This window comes from Typopeltis vanoorti, chromosome 16, assembly GCF_054136105.1.
Source record: "Typopeltis vanoorti isolate ZY-2024b chromosome 16, IOZ_Tvanoo_1.0, whole genome shotgun sequence".
Lineage (NCBI taxonomy): Eukaryota > Metazoa > Arthropoda > Arachnida > Uropygi > Thelyphonidae > Typopeltis > Typopeltis vanoorti.
Genome location: NC_143564.1, coordinates 118,373,213 through 118,400,837, shown reverse-complemented (window position 1 = coordinate 118,400,837; position 27,625 = coordinate 118,373,213). Strand labels below are relative to the sequence as shown.

General features: G+C 34.0%; 1 protein-coding gene across 1 annotated transcript in view; it reads left to right on the top strand.

Moving 5' to 3' along the window:
* Window positions 1-27,625, top strand: part of LOC150098284 (uncharacterized) — a 163,416-nt gene that overhangs the window by 110,307 nt on the left and 25,484 nt on the right. Inside the window, exon 2 of the mRNA XM_090406320.1 lies at window positions 21,264-21,371. Within this exon, the coding sequence (XP_090262446.1) occupies window positions 21,264-21,371 (108 nt within the window). The remainder of the gene's footprint in view (window positions 1-21,263; window positions 21,372-27,625) is intronic.

Below are 27,625 nucleotides of genomic sequence, written 5' to 3'. Positions count from 1 at the left end.
GCATGATAATCGACGATAGTTACTTGGGTAACTATCGTCAAACTTATTTAAAGTACATTCTTATCCTTATTTTTCATGAAAACTACGCTCAAATATCATTCAGTATTCCACTGAGCCTGACTGCAACAAATAATTAAATTATTCTGCTATTCGACCATGTAAACTGTTCAGATGCTTCAACCTAAATCCATGTAGTTCGTCTTTTCCAGGTGGGTTCCAGATTTCTTTTTTTTTTTTAATTTTCTAGCTTGGATACTGGTCATTTCTTTAGTAATAATGACATTTTGCATTTATTTTTGTTTCAATTCTAATTCTATTTCCTTAATATGTGAGGAATTTTAATTATGTTCAATAGGATTATCCCAGGCTGACTTGCAAAATTCGAACATTTCTTCTTCTTTTTCTAGTGAATAATTATTTGCATTTGTATATCTCTGGATAGACTGAAAGAAGTGACGATAATTCAGGCGCAAATGCATATTTTGTACATATTGGTTGATTCTTGCTTCATATCTTTCAATTTTCCCTGTAGTCGCTATAATCGTTTGCTTTATTCTTCGGTAACTTCAGCAATTGGTTTGTTGGCCAAATTATATGCATTTATGAGTTTTGATGCTATTATTTTTCAATCGTCCTTCTTTAAGACTTTTTAAGTTGTTCAGATCAGCTCTAATAGTGTTGACTTTTCGTTTAAACCATTTTCCATAGTACAGATTGCTTCATCTTCGGCGTTTGCTCTTACGATTTGTAACTAAGCTTAATTGTAATGATATAAGCAGTGTTGTATATGAGCTGATTTGTTTCCTTTATACTGTTGGTTGTGATGGTGATGGTTTTTATCACAGCATTTGCGCCTAAGAGGAGCTATTTTAAGCTAAAGATTTAGCTTGTTGGGAATCTTATACGGTCATTTATGGAATTCATATGCTCCAATATCCCCGACTTCATTTTACACTGTGCTTCTGTCAAACATTCTGAAGTATATCGTCAGCTTATTGCACACTGAGTTGAATTTTGAAATTAGATATAGCTACCTCCTGATGATTTTTTTGTTACTGGAGCTGTTGGTTTTTATTAAGTAAATATTGCATCTCAAGTTCAGTAAATATTTTGTTTCGGAGAATGAAATTCTTTTGCTTTGTTCTGTTATTGCAGATTCTGGAAATTTTTGTTTCCAAATCATGTGCATACACTTTCCAAAACCCCGTTTTTCTGTTTGATTGTAAAAACATTTCATAGCTTCTTCGTTCTTCTACAGTTCAGTTTCACATTTTGTTTCTTCCAGGGGGAATAGATGGTGCCGTACCCCCCGTAAAAAGGGGACTCACGGCTACTGTACCATCACACGCTAAGGGAGGATTTCGAATTATCTATTGTAAGTGTAAGACAAATCAGATTTTTAATTTATTAGAAGAAAAAGAATTTTTATTTTTCTTCTAATTTTTATTAAATAATTTTTAATAAAATTAAATTTAATAAAATAATCTTTTATTAAATAATTCTTAGAGACTGAACATGAACTCTTTCAAGTCGTTTCAGACCTCAAATCAGTGGGGCTGTGATTTCACACCAGGCAATGGCTTAAAGACATTCACAAATATCCATGCCTATGATGGTATTCGAATTCGATTCGAGTGGGATTCGATTGGAAAGCGGAGATGCTATTTTAATGGCACAATTGAGATGACATTACGCCACGATGCCAAAAGCAGTTCTAGGTTTCAATTGTGATAATGTATAGAAGGGGAATTCAAGAAGAGGATTAGGAAATACACGTCTACGATCATTTCCTTAGTTGTTTTATATAGCTGTTAAAAATACTGGGTTTTGGTATATAATATTTGAGAATGCAAAGAGATCACGATGTGCGCTCGATAATCTCGAAATATCATACTGGCATTTAACCAAAGTAAGAAGTGTACAGGAAATAAAGGATTCAGAAACAGTTTTAAACAATAGCCGCTGTTCAAGTTTGTCGTGATAGGATAGTGCACGTAATGTTACCGGGCAGCTGCAGTGAGCTATTTTCGTGTTTTAGATTATCATGCCCTGCATTACTGGCAGAATTGATGTATACTATGACTCATGAATTAAAGAAGCGAATTGTAATCATAATAGTTAAAAGTAATTAATAAAAAAAACGAGATTAATGGATAAGGTCACCGATAGAAACATACCAGTGATATGCCGGGCTTTGTTATTACTTTTATTATTATTATTACAGTGTAAACATTCATAAACTTCCCTAAACCTACATTGACCGTCTGTTGTATCCGCACGCTATTTATCTCACACCACGCATTTCCTTTATTTCAGAATATTTTCAGGTCGAATTGCTCAGCGGATCAAACATAATACACTTAATATTGTGAGATAAATGCGATTACTTTAACTGACACGACAGAATGACAAATAATGCATTTATGAACTATTGCTGCTGCTATTATACCAAACATTTCTGTGCGTGACAGACTGATATATTTATTTGGATATATTAATTCTAGGGTATGTGGATAATGATCAGCTTTTATGTTTTTCTCTGAAGTCGGTCATCCTTGGTACATAGGCCAACAAATTTACTGATGTGAAGACCACTGTAAATGGACAGTGGGAGAAAATGTTTACCTGGCAGTACACTTAAACTGCCTTAATAAAGAATTTCGCAAAGGCTATGAATTAAAAAAAAAAACTGTTGATCCAGAAATCGAAGAATAGCAGTGTTGAATGAAAGTTCGACTATGCTGCATGAAATGTTTTTGAAATTGCAGTATAAGAATATTCCAACTGAAAAACGAATGAAATGATATTTCTGAATATTTTTAATATTATTTATCCGCTGCTTTAAATTTTTTAAAGAAATAAAATAAAATAAAAACCTTAAGATTAACTTTCTTCAGTTTAACAGAATGTCTTTGACTAGAAGACGAAAGAGCGAAAGATGGAATTATATACATATTCTATATTTAATAAAAGGAAAGGTTGTTGTTTTGGAATTACGGCTAAAGCATGTGATGCTGAGAGGCCAGGATTATGTTTGTTTGTTAACTGCATTTTTAATTCTGGAGGTTTGCGTCTTTTAAGGGATGAAAACTCAAGTTGCCGAGGAGAAAGGTAAACCAACAAAATTTGAGAAGTTATCAACTCGAAATGGTTAAAATTAACAAAGAAATGGGCATGAGAAAAACTCTTGTTCTGGCCGGTATTTTCTAAACAAAAGAAAGCAGCCAGAACCTCAAAATGAGAATATTTCATTAATTTGCGGGAACTTTGCTAGTAGATAAAAGTATGTAATTCTTCTCCTATGCAAAACAACGGTTAGATTTAAATTGCTTATTTACTTATTCAATATATGTATTGAAGTTTGGATCCTAGAACGACACTAGGATAAACTAGTGATAGTAATTGTTATAATTTTTGTATTTAATATATTATTAATTTTATCAGGAACTTCCAAATATTAATTCGATGTTTTTAATATAAGAAAATGGTTGTAGTCAATATGAAGTGCCTCCCAAAAAGAATCTGCCAAACTTCAGGAGATAATTCTTTGTTATTTTAATTTTAAAAGGTTGATGTGGGTCCAATTCCAAGGGGTTGGAAGATAAGGTCACGATTTGGCTAATATTAACTTTCTTGGCTAGAAGTATGGGCGATTTGCATATTTATCGTAACAATTTTCCGATAGATGGAAATAAAGGGTCTAACAAGGCGACATATACCGTTCCGCATCGACTTACAAAGGAAGAACAAGTCCGATATTTTCCGACTGATATATATATATATATATGTACATTGTTAATTGCATGTTTTCTTCTGGAGGTTTGCGTCTTTTAAGGAATAAAAACTCATTTTAAGCAAACGATTTAAGGAGCAGAGTCCAGCAGAAGACCTGTTAATGATGGCAAGTCTATGAAATGTCTCCTTATGAGAACAGCTTGAACATTTATTGGTTTCAAAAATTGGCTTCATATGATTAAGACATCTCATCTCATCTTCATTTTATGGTTTAAATGATATTTTGCTTGTTGACCAGTGAATTACCGAAAAGGTTGACGGAGTCAGTTGTGAGTTCTTTGTTATGAATAGATATTCATAACAAAGAATTTTATAACATTGATTTTTATGGCGCAGTTAATTAAGTATGACAAGTATTTAGCGAATATTTGTTAATGTTTGGTCAAATGTAAGTGAGCTCCATCCAATAATAATAATAATAATAATAATAATAATATTATTATTATTATTATTATTATTATTATTATTATTATTATTATTATTATTATTATTATTATTATTATTATTATTATTATTGATACACAGTCAAAACAAGATATCATATAAATAACAATTTGACTGGTGATTCAGAACAATTCAGATTCTACCCAAGAATCTAAGAATAGTCCGTCAGGTAGCGTCGTAAAATATGGATTGTTCCAAGTAATGCTGTTTTTTGTAGGTCGTATGGGGTCACTTCATTGATTTTTAATTGCAATAAATAGACAGCATCTTTGAAGTTGCACCAAATGCACCGATAACTATTGGGATGACTTTGGTGTGTTTAAGCCACAGTCGGCCAACTTCGATTGCCAGATCTCGAGATTTATTATTTTTTTCCAGTTCTTTGTTATTAATGTTGTTATCACTGGGTACTGCAATATCGATAATCCAAACCTGTTGATGTTCGATAATTGTGATGTCAGGTCTATTGTGTTCCAAATGCCGATCAGTTTGTATTCTAATGTCTCAGAGAATTTTTGCTGTTTCGTTTTCCAATACTGTTTCTATTTTATGCTGCCACCAGTTATTAGAAGTAGGAAAGCCATATTTTTTGCATACATGCCAATGAACTATTTTGGCCACTTGATCATGTCGCTATTTATAGTCAGTTTGAGCTATTTTGCTGCAGGCACTGATTAGATGTTCTACAGTCTCATCTTTCTGATCGCATAATCTGCATTTTCTATTATTATTGATGTTAAAAATTTTTGCTTTGATTGCATTAGTTTGTAATTCCTGTTGTTGAGCTGCTAGAATAAATCCTTCTGTTTCTTTTTTTAATGTATCCGTGTTGAAGCCATTGCCATGTCTTGTTCACGTCAATTTTGTCCTCAGTATCTCGAAGAAATTGGCCATGCAAGGGTTTATTTTTCCAGCGCACATATCGGATATTTTGTTGTTCCTTTTTGTAATCGGATTTGTTCCCTGTTGCTTTTAGAAGGCCCGCTTGTGTAATTGCTTGAAGCATTGGCATAGAGCTATTGTCGATGTAATTTCATAAACCAATTTCTTCTTCTTCCACAACCTGTCTCACCTGCAGCAGACCCCGTCCGCCTATTCTCCTCGGTAGGTACAACCGGTCAACATCACTTCGTGGATGTATTATTATTATTATTATTATTATTATGCAGTTCATATTGTCTGCCATGTAGGAAATGGCATTGCTGAGTTTACAATTTAAATCCCCAAATAGTTTCATTATGACAGGAATCGTGTAATAACTATTGTTCATGATAAATGAATACATTGACACAAATTAGAGAATTACTATATAACGATCCTCTATATCAGTGGTTCTTAACCTTTTCACTGGCCCTTACCCCAGTGAACTTCAATTTATATTATCGCATCCCCTTGAAAAATGTGTTTTTTATTTGTTAGAAAATAAAATTTATTTGTTAGAAAAGAAAATTTATTGCAAAACAATTTATTGAAAAATACATATACATATATGTATCAACATAAAATCAAAATAACATATCAATTTTTAATGACTAATTTGTTGTTGCTTTTTCATAATACTATTCTGAAAGCGAGGTTCCTTTTTCGAAAGGGCTACGCGCATATCATTGCTTGCATTAAAACACATATGTTGACTCATTAAACTCTTTGCATAGAAGAGAACAGAATTTATAGTGTTTTTTTTTTTTAATGCCTCATATTTAATGTCTCGAGGAACGCTCTTTTTGGATTTTCTTTAGAAGTCAATCTATTAGAAGTCCACAGAGTAGACGTGCTCTTAGTTGAGAAAAATTAAATGAGACTGATCCTATTGCAAAGCGATCGTAAAAAAATAAATAAATAAGTATTTGTGAACTTAATAGTCACGTTCTTGCACATAATTCAGCAAAAGGAATCCGACTTTTATAAATGGATTGTATTTAATTCAGTTATACAGCATTATAACTGCTCTGAAAGATGGTAAAGTTTTATGTAAATACGAACATCTGGTTATTTTTCACCAAAGATATCGTTGACTTAACTGCAAACAAAGGAAAAGAGTGACACGGATCTGAGGTGCACTGGCGCACCCAGAGGGGGCCTCTCTTCCCCCCCCCCCCAAAAAAAAGAAAAAGAAAAAAAAAACACTAGACAGCCTTGACATAGCCCTACAGTCATTCCCACAAAGTTCCGACGATGGTCAGACGATGACCGAAACGGTCCACACCCCGTAAACCCTTGCCCCAGTTTCCACATAAGGATACCCTTCCCCTTCTTTTCCTCCCCCCCCTCTCCCCACAACAAAATAATATATATTTATATATATATTATTAATAGTAACCCGGGTTCCCAAACTTATTTCCCGTGTCTCAAACACATCCCCATGTTCTTTCCCTCTCCCCTCCCCCCGTTTACATACAACCTTTCAACAAGAGCTTGGATTTAGAAGGCATCTTTAAACCAAAAACAAGGTATGTACATAATTTTTCCACATTTTTTATTTCTGCCATAATTACCTTCTATACTCGCCCATAATGCCCTAAAATATATATATACCCTTTTTGAGTTATGTTAGTCAATGTATTAAATATAAGGGACACTCCTAAACAAAAACAGGCTAAAATAGCCGTTAATTATATTAAACACTAGACAATTTTCCAAAAATCTTTCCCTAATTAAAATTGATTTTTTTTATTTATGTTGTGTCGTGTCTTCTATTTCTATACTACTTATGAATTAGCGATCATTGCAGATGCAGTCATAGGTCGTATGCGGTTCGTAGTGTGTATTCTCAAATCGTCTACTCAACTCGCCCTCCCCCCCCCCCCCAATATTAAATCATGAGTGCGCTACTGCTGTTGTGCACTTGTGGCATGAAAGGAAGCTGACTATTCTTTTCTGACAAAGAGGCATAACAATTTATGCTTCTTCTCTAAAAAATTTACATTTCCCTCCACCTCTCTCTCTCTCTCTCTCTCTCTCGAGAAAGAGAGAGAGAGAGTTCAAAATGTGAGAATGTGGATCTAACGTATTTACTGGACACAGTGAATAAACCACAAAGTCTCACTGATTATTCCAAGACTTTGATTCTTTTCGAAAAAGAGAACACCATTTAAAAAATAAATAAAAAATTCTTTCAGGATATCCAGTGTTCAATGCTATCTATCTATCTGTATGTCTATCTATATTGGGCAGTAATACGAGCCTCTGCCTCCACAAGATTAGGATCAATAATTGTTAACCAAACAGCTACCAGAGTCCCTTGGCATATACTAAAGTTTCTCACGACATTAGTGCAATTTGGTAAACAAATATAGCCAATCTTCTATCGATTCATATGGAACCAAACAAACGGTCTTTCTTACTACCTGCTAAGTACTTCTTTTAAAGAACAAGAACAAAACTTGACCACTATCGACCACAGGATAACAACGTCCGGTACACGCTTTTTCCTTAATACCCTACAACTGGAAATAGCACACAAACGAGTATACTTTCAGTTTTGACACTAGGAGTCTGTTTATCCACAACTTTAAGAATGACAAGAGAGCACGTGCCAGTGATCCTAATAAATTTCTACAAATATGCCCTTCAAAGGAGAAGTTAAACCTACAGCACACAGTGAAGACAAAACTGCCTAACAAACCTCATGGAACCCATCTTCAACAACACGATGGTAAGGAACCCTCATCACTCAGAGATAGTTTTTTTTCCCTCCATGGAGCTGATGAGAAGTGAGAGCCTTGGATCATATTCTTTCTCCGAGCTTCACTTGGCACTTTCTGAAATGACTCACGAACTTGGAATATGGGGATCAAGCCCAGAAGATACACACTGAGAAATCTGCTATGTCTGATAGCATAACGGAAGAAGGGGCTCAGTCCTCCTGACGCAGAAGATCTGGTGTCTCTCTTTTTGATAGAAACCAACAATGCATGGGAGAGACTTACACCCCATTATAAAAGGAAAATCTACAGAACTCTAATACAACAGTCCAACGAAATCACCTCAGTGGAAAATTCTGCATCATCCAACCAAACACTATTGTATATAGTGTTTGGTGGGATGTATATATACTCATATATACTGTACTCGTATATATATATATATATAAATGCATGTTTGTTTTTTTTATTTTGTATGGTGATTCAACGGTCGAGAGCCCCTTTTACGGGGAGGTACGGCACCACCTCATTCCCCCCTATTTTTATTCGGGCTCGGGACCAGCATAGCTGACAATTCAGCTATACCCCAGCTAAACTGGGGAGAAAATCCCTGCTGCCACTCCCAAGACCGACTAACTTGGCTATGTCTGAGCAAGATCCTTAAGCTCCTAACGTCAGGGACGGGAATCGAACCTAGGCCACTCCTTTCCCAGGCATATGGTTGCGAAACGCATAGCCACTCGGTTAACCGCGTGGACACAACGGCAAGTGATATGAAGTCATTAGCTTCTATATACAAGTAGCTCAGGCGTGAATATATTTCACGCCAAAACTTTGTTTTGCTTACTTGGCAAAAGGATTAAAACCAAGTATAAAATTTCTTGGTATCTTTAGTATATATATATATATATATATATATATATTAGGATAACCAAGAACCAAGTTATTTTATAAACTTGGTTATTTTAACTCCTAATCCCAAGTATGCAAACAGTTAAGTTTTCGCCTGAAACAAAGTTCAAGTCTAAAGATGGTACAACACCAGGGCAATTCATTGTAAAGGTGGATAAAGCTCTGATCACCATTCTTAGTATTTTCCCATAATGTAAAGCACATCTCACTAGAAGATGGATACTGCAATGCATTATGGGTGGGGTCACTACCTCGGTATATATATATATATATATATATAAATAAAATATAGATATATATATATATGTATATATATATAAGTATATATACGTTTTGTCAGTTTCGTGTAATATGTACAGCTTATAATGAGATAAATCAAGATTTCACTCCTGAATCTTGATTTTCAGAAATTGTAATATTTTTCTAATAACTGGATATGATAATGTGGGATTTATTTTTGACCCATCTTTTTTACCTTATTTTTTAATTATAATTTCATCGCTTATCGTTTAAAAAATCATTAATAATTTGTGAAGATTAATACTTCTTTCATTGCGCGATAATAATCTAATTCTTTAAGGAACAGTGATGCAGAAAAGAAAAGGATTCTAATTATCAGGAGTAGTTCTTCTCCCTTTCTAGATAAAGTAAAGAGATCTTTACTTTACCTAGTACATTAAATAAAATAAAGAGAGATCATCTGCTAACGGTTTTTCCCTTTCTAAAAAAAATGAAAAAAAAAGTTTGTTATTTTTATTTTTTTCACTTTTGGCTGTTATTGAGCAACATATTATACGCTTGAGAATTTTCATAAAAGAAGCGCATTTGCAGGTTACCTCAAATGGCAAGTGTTGCAAAGGGAACAAAAACATGCATATCTATTCCGCTGGCTTCTCAGTGAGGTGCCACCGGAACGGGTAAGAGCATCAAGAGTGTGTATAATGACCTATCTCCCGCTAACGGACACAGGTTTGACGAACTTCCCGGTAATATCCAAAGTATGTTAACGGTGGGAACCGGAACTACACTAGGGAGATTATTACTATAGATGGCCAGTATTTGATAAGTCCTTCACCTCGTTAAACCCTAATGGCGACTGCGGTCAATGGCCAAACATCTCTTATTGAGTTTCCTATCACGCTCGTTCCGTGAACGCTCTTTAACGCGTTGCTATTAGACTCCACTTTTTGAATGCCCCTGCTTCTTGAGTGTAGGAAGTGGATGTGTTTCTGTCTCTTCCTAGGTTTGCGCTTTCAATGGGCCAGTAACTGGATCTAGTTGCTCAGGCGACCTCTTGAAGGGGGTACCTACAACTTTGATGCCCTAGATTTCGAAATTCAGATCTTGGTGTTGATTATAAGAAACTTCGTGTAGGTTTTGTTCGTGTTAAGTCATCGTGGTGCTTTACAATAACCCAAGTGGGTGGGTGGAGTGCTTTAAAGTGGATAGTGTAGCGGAACGTTAGCTGTGTGTTTCCTGAATGTTGCTAATGCACTGTAAATAGATGAGGGATTATTACACCATGCGGGTGTAACCCTGAAGAGGTCTGTCACCTTTCTAAAGCACACACATGTAGAAAATTGCACGGTTCCTGATGAATTATAAATTATGTTAGCCAGTTCAGTATGACTGACCTGGCTAACCGAGTAAATTATAGCTGAGTTATAACTGTACGGAATTCAAAAAACATTTGCTGTTAGCAAGTATGTACAACGTGAACTCCTAGCAGGTGTCATATTGTCTGTTTTATGTTCTGAATGACACCAAACGAGGAGAATAGGTAACGTAATATCTAATCCTTTCAGCTCACTCTAATAATTTTGTTTTGTGGATGACCCCAGCTATGGTGAAAGATCGGAATACCTCTCATTTTACATACTAAGTATATCGAAAATTTCATGTACTTCTACTGTAAAATTGCTTTTCTTTTTTACTTAAATAATTATTTATTTACAGGAAGAGAGAGTTTAAAATAAGTTATGAAGTTTTGAATTAATTTGAACGGCATTTTGAATTTGATTAATGTATGAAGGGATATGATGTATAACTAACAGAATACAGCATTTCTCTGTAACGTTTATTAAAAATTTCAATACTTGAAATTTGAATTTTCTTCAGACTAGCTTTCAAAAAATAAAGTAAATAGCAAATAAAGTAAAAGTAACCTCTGAAACGTAAATTCCAAAGCTTAAAACGTTAAATTTAAAAAAAATTAAAAAAAATCTGTGCAGTATTATTGTTTTAATATTCAACCTATTTGCACTAAAAAGTGCATTACTAGTCTATTACAATGTATATTATTATCATAAATAACATGACAACAATATAGCATACGTCAAACTGTTCTGAAACTAGGTGTGTTATATCATAAGCATTGTAACTTGAAATAATCAGATGAAGTGCTGGTATCATGAGTGAAATGTTTTGTATACGTTTCTCTATATTTAACCCCATGTACACAAAACTGAGCACAATATACATTTAATATATTGTATTACATGTATTTAATATATAAAATTAATGTAATGTAAGTAATGTATAAAATTGTATTAAATGTATATAATTACACTGTTCAGTTTTATTCCCCTTTGTTCCATTTTTTTCCTTTATCTCATTAAATTCGAAATAGTAAATTTCGAGAAAATTAAACACAACTGTAGCAGGAAGTGAAACAGCTGTGAGGACCACATTGAAATAAACACGAGCCTAATCCGAGGACTCTAGAACAGGGGTTTTAGCTATCTACTACTTCATAAAAGCATTTCTCCCTCGCTGACCCCCTCATAAAAAATACACACATTTAACTTTAATGGACTGATTATAACAAATTCATTCGTATACATGTATTTATTTATTTATTAAAAACATAAAATACTTATTATAAAGTGAGTTCGTAATTACAATTACTTTGTTTATTATTTGATTTACACTTAACTCTTACGCTAGTCTCGTAAAAAACGCAGGACGTTTCATATCCACTTTAATGGGATAGTTACGCCTCTGTTCACAATACGCTGTACCGTATCTATCTGAGTTATTAGGTGTGCTGTATCTGCCGTATCCGATTGCTCATTTTATCGATAGGTGCCCTTATTCTGATATATTCAGTCTTTTGCTTGTTTTTCTCAGTAAATTATTAATATGAATCGAACTGAATCCAGTTTCTACAAGATAAGAACTGGGAAAAGTTAAACAAAAATAGTTATGCTGTAGTTTTCAATTAAAAATATTAATTTCACGTATCTTTATATATTCCAATGAGCAGCAGGCCTTTAGTTTGAAACAGTAAGAACTAATAAGAGCGTGAATTAATTATGGATTTGGCTTCCAAATCATTTGCCATTTCAATTAATCCTTTCTTGCAAAATAATTTCTACTTTAGGTACATTACAATCAATATGCCACCTAATTTTTACCATCCCAACTGCGCATGAAAAATATTTTGTGCCCAAGTTTCCAGTCTTAGACAATGTGCTCACCGTGCTCACAATAGCAAAAGTGTGTGCTCGCGCGTACTGGTCAAAAAAAAAAAGAAGAGCTCACACGCCTAGTAACTGTGCACACAAAATTTTTGCTTTCAGAATTTATAATTTACAATCAATAATTTTTGAACATACTATAAAAATTAATTCTGTGATAAGTTATACTTTTTACTTAGTTCATTTAATAATTTCTCCAAAAGTCACCACTCCAATATTACTCGAACCTATTCCAACTGAATACTCTAACTAATTTAGTTACTTTTAGCCGGCGTGTGGGCGAACTGACGCTAACGTGAACAAGTTTCAGAGATATATTTGTATAGAATTTGTATAGAACTATTTATATAGTACAATAGCTTGAACTCATGAAAACGGTGATGAATTTTTGTAGATACTCGTATTTAAGTGAATTAATTTAGTGCTCGCAATTTTTCAGGTTATATAGCTGGAAGGGAAAAAGGGGAACATTAATATGAGAAATATTACATTAGTGGTTTTAGTGCGCTAAACCCTCCAAATGTCATGTATATCTCCAATAATTTTTTTAACTTTTTATTATTTCTCAGATAAATTACATACATACACACAATATTTTGTTTTCATTAAAATTATGATTACATATTCACAACAGGTTTAGTTCTGGTTTTTTTTCTGTATAATGTATTAACAATAGTTACTGTAATTGGTAATTTATTGTTTCTGCCGTTGAATAATATTGTTTTTTTTTTTTACAGCATTTATACAATTAACAATGAGTTATATATATTTACAATTTTCATTTAATATATTTAAGCGCTGCAACTACTGCACTTAAACGTAATATATATATATATATATTTTTTTTTTTTTTTTTTTTTTGTTGATCTTTGTTCAGATGTAATTTCTCAGCTTTCATCCTCGAAGCTTATTGGTTTGTTGGCTGTGTTGGGAAGTAGGTTGATATTTCATGGGTCTATTTTACGTCCGTAAAGTCTTCCAAGAGAGATGTTGTTCCCTTATTTTTCTGAAAACCGTATTGTGTTTTGGGGATAATATGAAAGCTCTCTGTATATGCTGTGAGTTTCTTTAGTACGATCCGCTCCATAATTTGATTGATAATTGGTAATGTTGCTATGGGTCTGTAATTGCTGATTAAATTTCTTTTTCCTTGTTTGTATATGGATGTGATTATGACAGTCATTAACATTCTTGGTATCTGACCTGTTTTCAATTTTATATTTACTAATTTTCGTAGGATAGTGCCTAAGCTAGTTGCTTTATATCTTTAGGTCTGATACCATCAATTTCTATGCCTTTGTTTGGTTTGATTTGATGTATTATAGAGAGAAGTTCTGCTTCTTGTATTGTTGGTAACCATAATGTCTGTTTTGATTGTGGTCCAAGTTGAGGATCAAGTTTTGTGATTGAGGAATATTTCGGTGCAGTTCTTGGATGGAGTCTGCAAAGTATTCGTTAAAGTCATTTGCTAGTTGTTGGATAGGTTTTGCGTCTTGCATGAAGCTGTATTTATGGTTTCGGAGGCGGTGGTGTTGGGGACAAAGTCTAGCATCTCGTTGATCAGATGCCAGAATGTTTCATGTTGTTTTGTGCAGAGCTTAATTTTTCTCTGTAGTTTGTTTTTGCATTTTGTTTCGTGTTGTAAGGGGATTCCTTGTTATCTTATATTCGGTTTTTAAAGCTGCGTTATTTGGATATCGCTTTAATCTTTCCATAAAGCGTCGTTTCTGTGTATTTCTAGGATTAAGTTTCCTGTTATCTAAGGAAATTCGGTTGTTCTTGAATGAATTCTGGCTTTCTTTGCAGCTTTCTTATATATTTCCTCCAGTGTGAGTTTAATGTTGTTTTATAAAATATCTGTTGAATTTGGTGTTGCCATGCGTTCCCAGTCGGTTTTTCTTATTTCGTGCTTGACTATTTCTTCGTCTATTATTGTTTTCTGTCGCTTTTCTTCTCTGGGACATTGCATGGATATTTTCTTAGTGTGCAGGTTTAGAGCCGTGAAGTAATGGTCCGATACTTTGCATTTTATGACTGATGCAGTGTAACTGTTTGGTTGTGCTCGGATATACATGAATAGCTGGTTTTGGTACTGCACAGTGTTGTCCTGGTTTTAGTTTGTAATATTTATGTTTATGTCGCCAATTATCATTCGGTATTCGGTTGAGCATATTTCTTGCCGTGAAAGCCAAGAATTGAGTTCGCGTATGAATTTTATCACGTTTAAGTTTGGTGGCCTGTAAATAGCATTTATTATTATGGGATGCTGTCGATTGGTGGTATTAATGATTTCGATGCAAAGGGTTGCAGCATTTTCAAACTGGTAAACGGCTTCTTTTGCTATTAATTGATGTTTGATAAATATTAGTATTCCACCCCCTCTTTTTATTTAGCGGCATGATCTATATTGTTGGAAGCATGGAATTTGGAAAGCAGTCGCTTCGTCATTAGTTATTGATACTTCTGTTAGGACCAATATATCAATAATATCAGTGTAATTTCTTAGATAAGCCTGTAACAATGGCCAATGTTTTCGGATGTTTTTGATTTTAATATACAGGATGTTTGTACTGTGTGTTGTTTCCATGCATCGAGCGAGTCAAAAGTACAGTTGCTTGCTGATGTATTCTGGTGTTAGGAGTCTTTTGTTTCACTCTGGCAGCCTATCTATGTCTTCCGAGCTTTTTATTTGTACCGACTTTGATATTTGTGACTTTCTCAAGAATATCTTTGATCCACAAAAATTGATAATTTTTTTCTGTTTTTGCTTTTCTTGCTTGGTAGAACAGATTCTGGTCGAATGGTGTTAAATACTCAGATAGAAAGATGTGTATTGTCTTGTGTTGTTCAAGTCCTTGACATCTGGTTTTTTCTGTCTGCTTGCTTTTATGAGATTGTCTCTTGGTTAATTGAACTTGACTGGTGCGGGTCGTGACTATGACTGGTGCGTGGCAAGCCTTCTTTCTTGTTCTTTCTGGGCATCCGATTTACGGTTTTAATATCATTATGGTGTAAGGGGATGTCAATTGTATGGCCTAACTTTAAAAGTACGTCTCTAATATTTTCTGTAGATGCAGTTTCAGGAATACAATTTATGACAAGATCTTTATGTTGTTGCTCATTTAAAAGTTCGTATTTTAGTTTTAGGGAATTAAGTTCTTGACGGAGTTCGGATGTCTCTTTCATCAATTTGTGTTGCCTGTCAGTTAGTACGTTAATATTGATTTTAATGTCTTTTACCGTTTGTAAAACTTCTTCGACTGTTGAATTATTATATTTAACAAAATCCTCATATTCGCTCAGTTTTTTTGTTATTTGTTCGTTCTATTTATTAAAGAGTTCTTGGACAGATCTGCTAAGCTGGCTTTTATATTATCTAAACGTTTTTTCTAGTAATAGATTTACGGAATTCAAATTATAACACTCACCTGTATTTTTTTTGTCTGTTCAGATTATTGTCTGATTCTGCCTCTGGTGTAATAGGTTTCGCCGAGGGTGGCGCATCCGATGACACCAGATCTCTATGCAGTATAGGCACTTCCATTCCTCTCGTTTTGAATAGGATTTGCGTTGCCATGTTGTTTCTGAAATTATGGAACATGTAAAGTGAAGATTCCTAAGCCGTTTCCTGTAGGTTATATGATTTCCTTCGGATGATAAATCCTTCAGGCACTTGTCGCACTTCATGACTCACCTTTCTTCCCTTGAGCAACTATAAAGATGATGACGTCCTTTGTTCTTTGCTCGTTGGTGACACGGTGAACTCTGTTCAATTTTCAGTACTCAAAATTAGGATTCTACTTGGCCAATTTCTGTGAATTATATATCACATTATATATTATAATGACACTTTTAAATTAAAATCGGGAGTTAGAATCACTTTAAAACTAAAAAAAGAGAGCAGCGATATCACTGTACAGACGGTCGTATGCTTACATAATAATAATAATAATAATAATAATAATAATAATAATAATAATGTTCACAAAAACGCATTTTGAAGCCATTTCTATGTTATTATCATGAAATCACCCCCCCCCCTTGTTGGATGTTTTGAACCTTTGGCTTCTTTGAATTGAAGGATACACATACGTAATACGTTATTATTATTAGTATTCCGCTATCTTTGTCGAAATAAATAATTTTGATCCGTATTATTTATAAAAATATAACTTCACCCCTATTGGCTGTTAATCGTTCTCGTACTCTTCGGTCTTGTTTAAAGCGAAACGATTAAGATGCCATGTAATGTACCTGTTTCTCATCAGAAACAGAATAAAATTCTCCGTCCTGTTCCTGATGTTCTGCTCCTTTAGTTTGAAAATACGAATATCAATACATATACGATATAATTGTGACGGGTTTGACATACTAGTAAAATGACCTTCAGTCAGAGTACGTCAGTAGATTTAGTTTCCTTGTACCATTTTACAACCCAAAAATCGCATGATAAGAAACCTTAGCAGAGTTACTAAAACATGCTTTAATTAAAACCGAAGCACTAATCATTCGGTTCCTAAACTTAATATACTCTCCATTAAATTCAAGGTGTGCACTTATTCTTCATAATTCTTCAAAACTGATTACTTCCTTTACTGAATTGTGTTGCATATCAGAGATTAACAGTGAATAACCTCTATTTACAACAAAGGTTATTCACTCTTCTCTCTCTAGTACCTTTTCATACACTCTTCACGTGCTCTCGTATATTACTGTGAGATGATAACAGATAATAAGTACACTGCAGGAACATACACACACACACACACAAACTATTTGTTCCTGCAGTGTAGGAACAGTGTGTTTCAGGAAACTATTTGTGACGAAAGAAAACAAGTAGAAGAAATGAGAAAGAATCTCAAACATTCTTGCTTTGCCATTTAAACTTTTTTCACCTTTTAATTCATAGACCATCACACATTGCGCAGTAGCTTATTTTAGTTATGACACATGATTCACAATTTTTGCAAGATGCGTTGACTCTGCATAATTAAAATTACACTTAATGGAGACACACATATCCATAGACTTGAAAATTAGGTTTGAAATCGAAAGTAATAGATTTGAAAATTAATCTTCTAAAAATTTGATCCCAGTTATGAAATCCTACTAGAGGAGTAGAACATAATTTAAAATGTTTGAATAGTATTACGATAAACTACCTGATTCATCGTTGGTACAACAATATTTAAACGTAATTAGGAATCGTGAAACTATTCCTAGCTTCAATCAGTGGTTTGGCAATGGTTTGGGGAAGCTGGAAGGAAGGAATAGGAAGTAAAGAAAAAGATTTAGATTGTTTGTTTTTGGACAGTTATGCTGTGTCATACATTAATACTGATAGCTGCAAATTCATCAGGTACAGATATTAGCTGCGTCATGTCTTCGGCACATTAGTCATTGTTCATGAGTGTACATAACGAATGACTAGTTGAAATCTGGCAGATTTTGAAACTAGAGGAGTAGAACATCAGGAACAGGACGGAGAATTTTGTTCTGTTTCTGATGATAGGAAAATAGGAGACTCAAAAATGTTTCTCACAGTAGGCTTTAAATAATCATTAACTATCATTTTACACACGTTAGTTAATATGGAGACAAGGAAAGATATGTTGTGATATTTAAAGCTATTTTCTATTTGCTGCTCTTAACAGGAGACTAATAAATGAGTTTTTTGCAAATTAACTAATTATTTTTCAATAATTGGATATTTAATCAAACTATACATAGTTTAGCTGAGAAACTGTACATAGTTTAACTGGTGTCATAAGCTTATGGCAAATACCTATTCTATTCTATTCCCTCACCCTTACGGCTGGTGGGGGTAGCTATGTTCTACCATACTAGGGAAATGATTATGAGCAAGTGGTTTACCGTTGCCTTCCTTGCCGTACTATATCCTATGACTGTAGCCTGTGTGTTCACGGGGCGGTTTGTCTGCTTGCGGGATGAAAAACCCCAGATAAACTGGTGAAATAAACCCTGCTGTCCACGTCTGGCTAACCTGACTACGACTGAGAAAGATCCTTAAGCTCCTAACGTCGTCGTCGTCGTCGGGAATCGAACCTAGGACACTCCTTCCCCAGGCATGGTTGAGAAGCGCATAGCCACTCGGCTAACCGCGTGGACCCTATGACACTGTTTAGGTTTAATTATTGCAAGTCAGTGAACCAGAGCTTTCGATTGCTTTGAGACCGTTTTAGAGAAAAAAGATGTTTATGAAGATAATCAGTTTTTCATTCGAAATAACTTCTTTTGTCAGCCTATTTAGTCTTGTGGTTAGCGTATCCGCTCTCCAACCAACAGGCTGCGGACTCGAATCCCACATTAGGTATGGATGTTTGTAATTGTCTTTAGGAAGGTGATGAATTTCATCGCCCAGTGTTGAGAACACCGCCCTGCTTATTGGAAGCATCAAGTGGCCTGAAAAAGTTCTACGTTTGGTCTCTAGAGAAGGGTTTCTGGACTATGTAAAACATAAACAAAAATACTGTGTATATATATAATTAGCAAAAATAGAAAAAAAAATCCTTAGCCCACCCAAGGTGCGAATATATAAGGTGCTCGTATACTATAGAAACCTTTCATCATGGATGAGAGCCACATTAAAAATTAAAAAAAATTACAAGAAAAAAACTTTTTTGTTCTTCTTGTAGCTTTTTAGTGTTCGTTTTACTGTTTTATGGTTTAAATTCTCTGCAACACATACTACCTACAGTATAACAACTGGACAGTTGCATGGAATAACATAGATATACAATGGTATCTCACTAATCCGAACCTCTTTAGTCCTAACCCTCCAGTAATCCGAACTGCGGTTTGAAAGAAGTTTTATTTATTACGCATTATTATTTTGTGTGCTATTATTTTTATTTAATAATTATTATTTTAACTATTATTATTACAGTACGGTATTTTTTTCATACTGTCGATTATACGGTTATACTGTAGGCCTATTTTGATTTATTGTGTGTTCACGTTTACTTTTTTATACTGCGTAAATTTCACAAGGAGATGTTACGGAATGGATTACAGGTAAAACCGAAAGTGAATTCGAAATCAAATCAGATGCTCAAATTATAAATATGACGCTACAGAATGAATTAGAAGATGATGATGATGACGATAAAGAACTCGAAGAAAAAAAAAAGTAAAACATGAAAAGTCAGTTGACAGTTTTAATGTGTATAGGATGGGCTCAGCAGAATGGTATTCCATTACACAAAATTTTATTGCTAATGCAGCTCCGAGAATAAGCATTCGAAAAAAGTTTAGCTTCCAAGAAGCAAATGAAAGTCAGTGACTTTTTTTATGAAGAAATAAAAAAACTTTTGTGTTAACAAGAAAGTGATATTTTTTATGCAAATTAAGTTATCTATTGAACTATGTAAGTTTATTAAATCAGAATCCTCAACAATACAGGTACATACAAACTAATTTTTTTACTAAAATAAACTTGTTTACTGTATTATTTATTAAGTTTTACATTACAGTACAGTAGCTTTTTTTATTCTATCAGTTACTTCATTTATTTACAGAATTAAAATCGATGTACCATTAGAATCTCATTATTTTTGTCTTAAACGCTAGTTATTGTTATCTCTTGGGGGAAAATTCGCTAATCCGAACGAGCACGGCTTTTATTACTTCGAATTAGCGAGATACGACTGTATTAAGAAAGGTTCGGAGGGGGGGGGGAATCCCAGAGCGAACGAAAATATGGATAAAGTTACATATCAGAAGAACAGTTTAACTTCGTTACACTTAAGCCGTTTCGAAATATAATGGGTGAAAACAATAATATCGATTAAAGACAATTACAACACGCTAAACGAGTTTTAAAATGTTTTAAAGGTTTTATCATTTATGAATACATTTACAAATGTTTATGTACCAGTGTAAATATTGCAAACACTTCTTGGAGATTTTTGATAAAGCCAAATACGAACGGACCCGTCTGTGGTTTATCCACTTTTATTCCCACACCACCTACAATGAGAGTGAACGAAGAATGCTGATCTATAATGGGGTCACAAACAAATGGGTAAGCGAAGCCGTCACGTCCTTTGGCTGGCACTTCTAAAGTCGGTTAAAGAGACTGGCACGCGCACATGACGTGAGTAGTTTTATTTTTCTCCGTTTACAGTTCGCCACTGACGTTCAATATAACAGTGTGTGTGTGTTCATCCCATGATATGTCGAAATATACAAAGAAAAAAAATCACAATTGATTTGATGCATTCACACCACACCCTTTACGTGGCGGTGAAGTGACCTGTAGTCACCTACTGCATCAGGTAATGTGACACTATTCAGAGTCCATAATGTTCCAACATGTTTTCGAACACTCGATGATTTAAATGTCCGCCTTTCTTCCTCCCCCCCCACCTCACTGCCTTTTAACATGCGTGCCGATATTTGTATCCGAGAGGAAAGTAGAATAGCCTGAAAGAAAAAGCGTCATATCCTATTTGCTAGCATTCAGTCCTTGCTAAATCCTGAAACACTCGTTCAATCAACGTAAAGATAATTACTAATTATACTTGGAATCTCATTTGTTAGGCATTATGTCATCTAATCTACATTATATATATCCGCAAACTATGTTTCAAGTAGGGAGTTTTAGATTGGCGTAATGAACAGCTGTTCTCAGCAGTAAAATAATAATAATAATAATAATAATAATAAATCAGTAAATTTGAATATCAAATAATTTGATTGTTATTGCATTTACCCTGTCGTCTGTAGGTATTTGCATTTTTTTTTTTTTTTTTTGGTCATAGATAATGCCAGTTTTCATCATAAATTTCTTCATCATGTGATTTACTCTGTTACACTCGGATATGTAATATATTTACTCTCTCTCTCTCTCTCTCTCTCTCTCTCTCTTGCATCTGATTGGCTAATTACTTTTTACGTACCTTGGGGTTCTTATTTATACGTATTTCTGAATTACTCCCGAGGTAATATTTATTTTATTCTCCCGCAGGTTGTCGACCTATTGAACCGATGTTCTTGCCCTTCGCAGTTCCCTATGATACGAGTTGCTGATGGCAAATACAGAATTGGAGACACGCAGGTTCTAATTTTTGTTAGGGTAAGTAACAGAATAAACGGTGGAATTTCTCTATATAGCGTTGTTAATCATGCGAAAAATCTTTAATTAAATAGTAGTATCGATAGGTTTTTAAGTTTAAATAACATTAAACTCTAGTTGATTAATATTTACATTTCGGAACGTTTTCACTCTGCCCTCACTCCTAAGAATAATTTTCATTGCTTTCACTTTGCTTTTGATCGAAATAATTTTTACGAATACTTATAATAATTTTGAGACAGCTGTTTATGTAAAATGTATTCATAAATTTAAAGGTCATGTATTTATAAGAAGAATAATGTTTTTACTTCATGGAATGCAGTTTATAATTAGTCTTGGGGTAGCTATCTATGAATGGCTTCCGGTGAAGATTGAACTGCCCCTCAGTCTCGAAAAGATAGATGGGCTAAAACGACCTCGCCAACTCCCTATAGGAGATAAAAGGCATTAATGAATTTATTATTTTTATTTATTTATATATTTTCTTACTTCACATATTTTGAATAGTATAACTGTATTATGAATGGTCTGGGCTGGCTACAATCTACCAGGCGCGTCCCTCCGGGTTTCCTCCATCTGCCTGTTCAAAGGGGTTACTCTGAATATATTCAATAAGGAGCAATAACCATGTAGATTCAGTGCCAGTGGAGTTAGCCCACTCTATTTCTGAGATATATAAATAGAGAAATCTAGTCCCCGGTTGGGAGATTCGGCAATGGGCTGAGAACCCACTTCCGGAATATTACTCGTTAAGGTACCTGGAAAGAAAAAGTCTCTGGACAGACCAAAAAGATACACAGAAACGGCTCCTGGATTAGAATTTTGCGACATGAAATACAAGGAAATTATTATAGGACAGCAGTACTCGTATCAGAAATCCATCGATATAGATTTAAATTAGTGGCAGTACCAAAAACAAGACTGATTGGAAAGAAATCCAAAATTCGAAAAATTTTGTTTGTTTTTTTCAAGTGGAAAAGAACAAGGGAAGCATAATTTGAACTAGCGTTGTAGCATATAGAAATAATAAAGAGATTGTTTTTTATTTTACACCAGTGATCGAAAGAGTATACCCAATAATGATGAGAACATTTTTTTAATTTATGGATTATGCTGGATTATATTAATTATGGATTATATTAATTTCATTATATTATGAATTATACTGTGGATTATATTAATTTATGGATTATTAATGCTACATTATGATGCGCATGCAGCATCAGAAGAAAAGCATGAGATGGAAAGAAAGGATTTTTTTTCTGTAAAATGAAGAAGCTGTATGATTCAGCACCATCCATCTAATGCCATTATAGGAGATGTATTGCCAAAGTTGGATGAAGAATATAAAGAATGGCCAGAAAACTATCCTGCATATTCACACCAATAATGAAGAGAGAAAGAGGTTTTGCTGTGAGTCAAAATATGATTGTATCCTCTGCATGTTTATCTCATTTAAAAAGTAATAAATAAATAAATAAAATATGGATATACCCAGATGGTACAACCTTATCTGACTGATCATGTACTTATAGATGAAAGATCTGCATCAAGCATTATGGATGTAAGCTTTTGTAAAGGAACTTGCTGTGACTCAGATCATTATCTAGTCAAAATTCATTATAGATGATGCAGAATCTCACTGAAGAAACAAGAAAGAAATGAAAAAGTACCAAAGTTTAATTACAGAAGATTAAGTTAAAACCAATTTCCACACAGAATTAAAGAAAAGAGGCTGGACGTATTTTGAGTCTGGTTCGAGGCTATTCCATCTAAGGAGGTGTGTAATTTGAAACTCATTAGGTGATGTGATTTTTTTTCGATTTATTGAGTATTTTAAGATTACTTAGTATCTTCTTCTTCTAGCCCCTTTTTATAACCATTTATAGTTATAGGCCTTCCCCATTTGTGTACATCTTTCTCTGTTGAAGGCTTTCCTATGCCAGCATTTTCGGCCATCTCCACCAGGTGCATCCTTCTTAGATGCCACTGGGTGATTGTCTTTGTCCATCTATCACTTTTTATCCATGCATATGTCCTGCCATCTTTGTTTCAGTTTTAAAATCTCTTCCCCTATATCAAACACTTTTGTTTCTCCTTATATCTTCATTCCTTATTTTTTCTTGCAGCTTGATATTTAGCATGGCTCTCCCCATTCTACGCTCATTTTCCCTCATTATGTTCAGTATTTGTTTGGTTATTGGCCATTTCTCTAATCCATAGGTCATATCATAAATGGGATGATACACTGGTTAAAAGCTTTGGCTCTATTTTCTTATTTTAAAAATACTTAGTGTATTTTTATTATATTATTGTGTCCTGCACTGCTTTTATTGTATTCAGAACAGTTTCTGATATCTTTTAAGACATATTATTAAATGATGATAATTTTAAAAAAAATGGCACTATGTGTGTAGAATCCCGAAGAACAAGAGATCAGTGTTGAAAGCTAAGGATAACGATAGCGTGGAACCCAGTAAATAGCATCTTTTATATTGGTGATATAAATGAAGAAAAATTAACATATGAAATTTCAAGATCAAAAGGTTTCGAATATAGACCAGGGAGTAGGAGAAAGCAGAAAAACGTTCACAAACACAGTAATAGGAAAAGGGAACTGAGGAAAAAATAACAAAAAGGAAAGCACAGTACGTCGTAAATTATCAATGAATATAATAATAATAATAATAATAATAATAATGTGTATGTGTATTTTCCCTGCAACCTTATGGTTGGTGGGGTAACAATATGCTACTATACTAGGGTGATGATTATAATGCAAGGTGGTCTTCCGTTGCCCTCCTTGCCATATACCATAAGTATTTATGATATATGTTCACGGGACTGGTTTGCCTGTTTTGAGGGATGAAAAACCCGAGTTGCCTGGAGGAAGCCCTTCACTTCTGTATGAGACCGGTTATCTCACTTTAGTCATAAAGACCTGATAAAGGTTCCTCGTGTCATGGGACGGGATTCGAAACCAGGTCTTTCCGACCGAAGCGCTTCTAGACTTCATCTATACTGACTGAGCTACGGAGGCTCCAATAATAGTTATTATTGTTGTTGCTGTTTTTGTTGTTGATTATGACGATGATGAGGAGGAGGACGTCAAATGGTACAGTGATTCGATAATTAAATTGCGCTCGACGAAGGAATTACTTGATCGAGCTTCCAGGAGCTAAAATAAAGGATGTTACAAAGGCAATTGTAAAACAAAAAAAATGCAAAAGCATTTAAGTAGTGAAAAATATAATATGAGAGAGGATATGAAGGACTTGATGGAAGAAACGAGAAAGATGTGTTCTAGATGTATTCTAAAGATATGTTCTAAGATGTGTTTCCAACATCTATTCATTAATGATGTTGTAATGGGACTGAAAGGAGATTTGCAGTTGTCTGCTAATGATACAAAATAGGCAAGGCAATCAAAGATGCTACTGATATACATCATTTTCAGGAGGTGATGATGACTTATGGTTTTAATGGCGCAAGGACAATAAATTTTCAGGAAGGGAGTTGAATAGGCTGGAAGTGTGGACGAACGATAATGGCTATCAATTCAATGTTAGTAAGTGTAAAGCTATGCACTTCGGCGTTAATGCTTGGAGTAACTGATGAGGCTAGAGATCTTGAAGTTATGGTGGATAGAAAGTTAAAGTTCAAAGGTCGCATAACACTCAGAGGATAATTGCGATTTTGAAACGATTGCCATGTAAGGATATCGAAGTATTTGCCTCGTTACAAGGCCTTGATACGACCTCGCCTGAACTATTGTGTGCAGATTTGGTTTCCTAGGTTCAAAGGGGATAAAAGCTGTGGACAGGCTGCAAACAAGAGTTAATGTCAGGATTATAGAATGTAGATTATGAGGACAGATTGAGAGCATGTGGACTGCAAACACTAGTAGACAGAACAGATGGGCGATATGATAGATATCTATAAACTTTTAAGAGGGCGTTATAGGATATCGTTTGATACAATTTTCATTATATGGAAGTTTGGGAGAGAACAAGGTAGCATCCCTGGAAGGTAAGTTTGTGTGCAGTTAGGAAAGGGGTAAGAGCTAGATTTTTCTCTCATAGAACTGTAAGGGAGTGGAACAATTTGCCTGTTGAAGCAGTGACTGCAGTACTGTGAGTGAATTTAAGAAAGGGTAGGCCAACTGGTGTGGGTGATGTATGGCCTCCCTCGATGAGTCCTTGACTTCCTGGAGGGCTAATCATAATAATATATTAAAAATTCCAGATACCGTAGAAGAAACTTTAGAATAAAAAATAAGCAAAAGAAAAGAGATATTGGTTTGATGAAGAATGTGTTCTAGCAATAATGAAACGAATGAAGCATGCAAATAAATTACTGCAGCACCAACTAGGATTAAAGAAGGAGAATATAAAGAACTGACAAAAGAGACAGATAAAATCTGTGGAAGGAAGAAAAGAGTTGCCTTTAATGCAATGATAGTCAAAATAAAATAAAAAAATGAAAGCAAAGATAATCGTAGATAACATTATTAACCAAATTAAACGAAGATATAAGCCTAAGCTAGATATATGCAGATATATATATAAGGAAATATGTTAACAAAGAAAAAAAATGGAGAAAATATGTCATGAATTATTGAATAAGACCATCGCTTCTGCAACTCAAAATTATAAATCAACTGCTGGAGGAATAATCTGTAGAGCTACCATCAAGCAAGAACTTAGCGATATAGTTACATTCATTTAGGAATAAATAATTTAAAACAAAAAGTCCAAAGTATCCTTGTAATTATTGAAAACCGAAGAAAAGAAACTATAACATAAAATACGTGAATTTATTTAAACCATACGAATACCAAAGAAGAAATGCCGAAGGAATGGAGAAAGTCTAATCTGCCCAATATATAAAATTAATGACAAAACGGTTTCTGAAAATTATATATGTATTACTGTGTTATATACAAAGTATTTACTCCTGTTTTGAAGAACAAATTAAAACCATTTATGGAGAAGAAAATTATTGTCGACCAAGCAAATTCCAAGAAAGACAAATCGACAATGGATCGAATACATACTGTTAAACAACCAAACAGTATAACAGTATGATTTCTAGACTTTCTCTAAGGAGAACGTTTGGAAATTGGATATAAATATTCATCCGATTTTTGTTTATCTTTAACCAGCTTATGACAGCATTGATAGATTAAAAAATTATTTGAGATTATGATATACTTTGAAATGAGACATAAGATAGTAAAATGCATAATGATTTAACGGATTCGTTTACAATAATTCAAGGATTAAAACAAGGAGATGGTCTAGTTCTAGTAGTTCTAGTTCTTTTTACTTACCACTAGAATATATTATCCAATATGCAGTTGACATTGACATCATGTCAAAAACTATATAGAAAGCAGAAGAAACATATCTGTAATTGCATAAATTAGCACACGAGATAGAGGGGAAAAAATAATCGACAAAAAACTAAAAGTTGAATAATACCGGGATAATCAGTTAACAAGAGTAATAATTGAGAACCTTGAAATCGATCAAGTACAACAATTTAAATATTCAAGAGTAATGATTAAAAGGAAATCCAAGAAGAAGATGGATAGATACTAGCAGAAAAGAAGAAAAAATAATATTAATGGCCTTTGTTATATAACTGAATTTAAAATTTATTAATATTTGCGTTGGATTTTCGCAGTTTTTCAAATCGCACTCTTTTTTTTTTTTCGGCATTGCGTATAAATCATATGCACAATGCAACTTTTATTTTAAGATTTTATTACTATTTATTTTAGTTTAATATTTCTAAAATAATATTATTTTAATAGTTTAAGATTTTCATATTCCAATTGGTATATTCAGTAGAAAATGAGAAAATGAATATCAGTATATGTTTAATTTAATAGTATTCGTGAATAATTACAGAATCAGAGAGATACCATAAAGAATGCACACAGTGCTATTCTGCAAGTCATTGTGATTGAAATCATTTGACCAGTATTTTCCTCGTCCTCCTTGACAGCTCAGTACTAAAAGGTTGAAAAGAAGAAAATATGCGTGAATATACCTTGAAATCGGATATATACTTATAAGGGCTTTTCAAATGAAAGAGAAATGGTTGGATAACACACCCAATTAACAGACATCGCACTGGCCTCAAAACCTTCGTTTCTTCAGCTTATTCAAAAGAACTGAAACATCCATCCACCCCTCCTTGATAGTATCCTCCGCCTCGTTTTATTTCGTGTTTTTTAATCCTGCAAC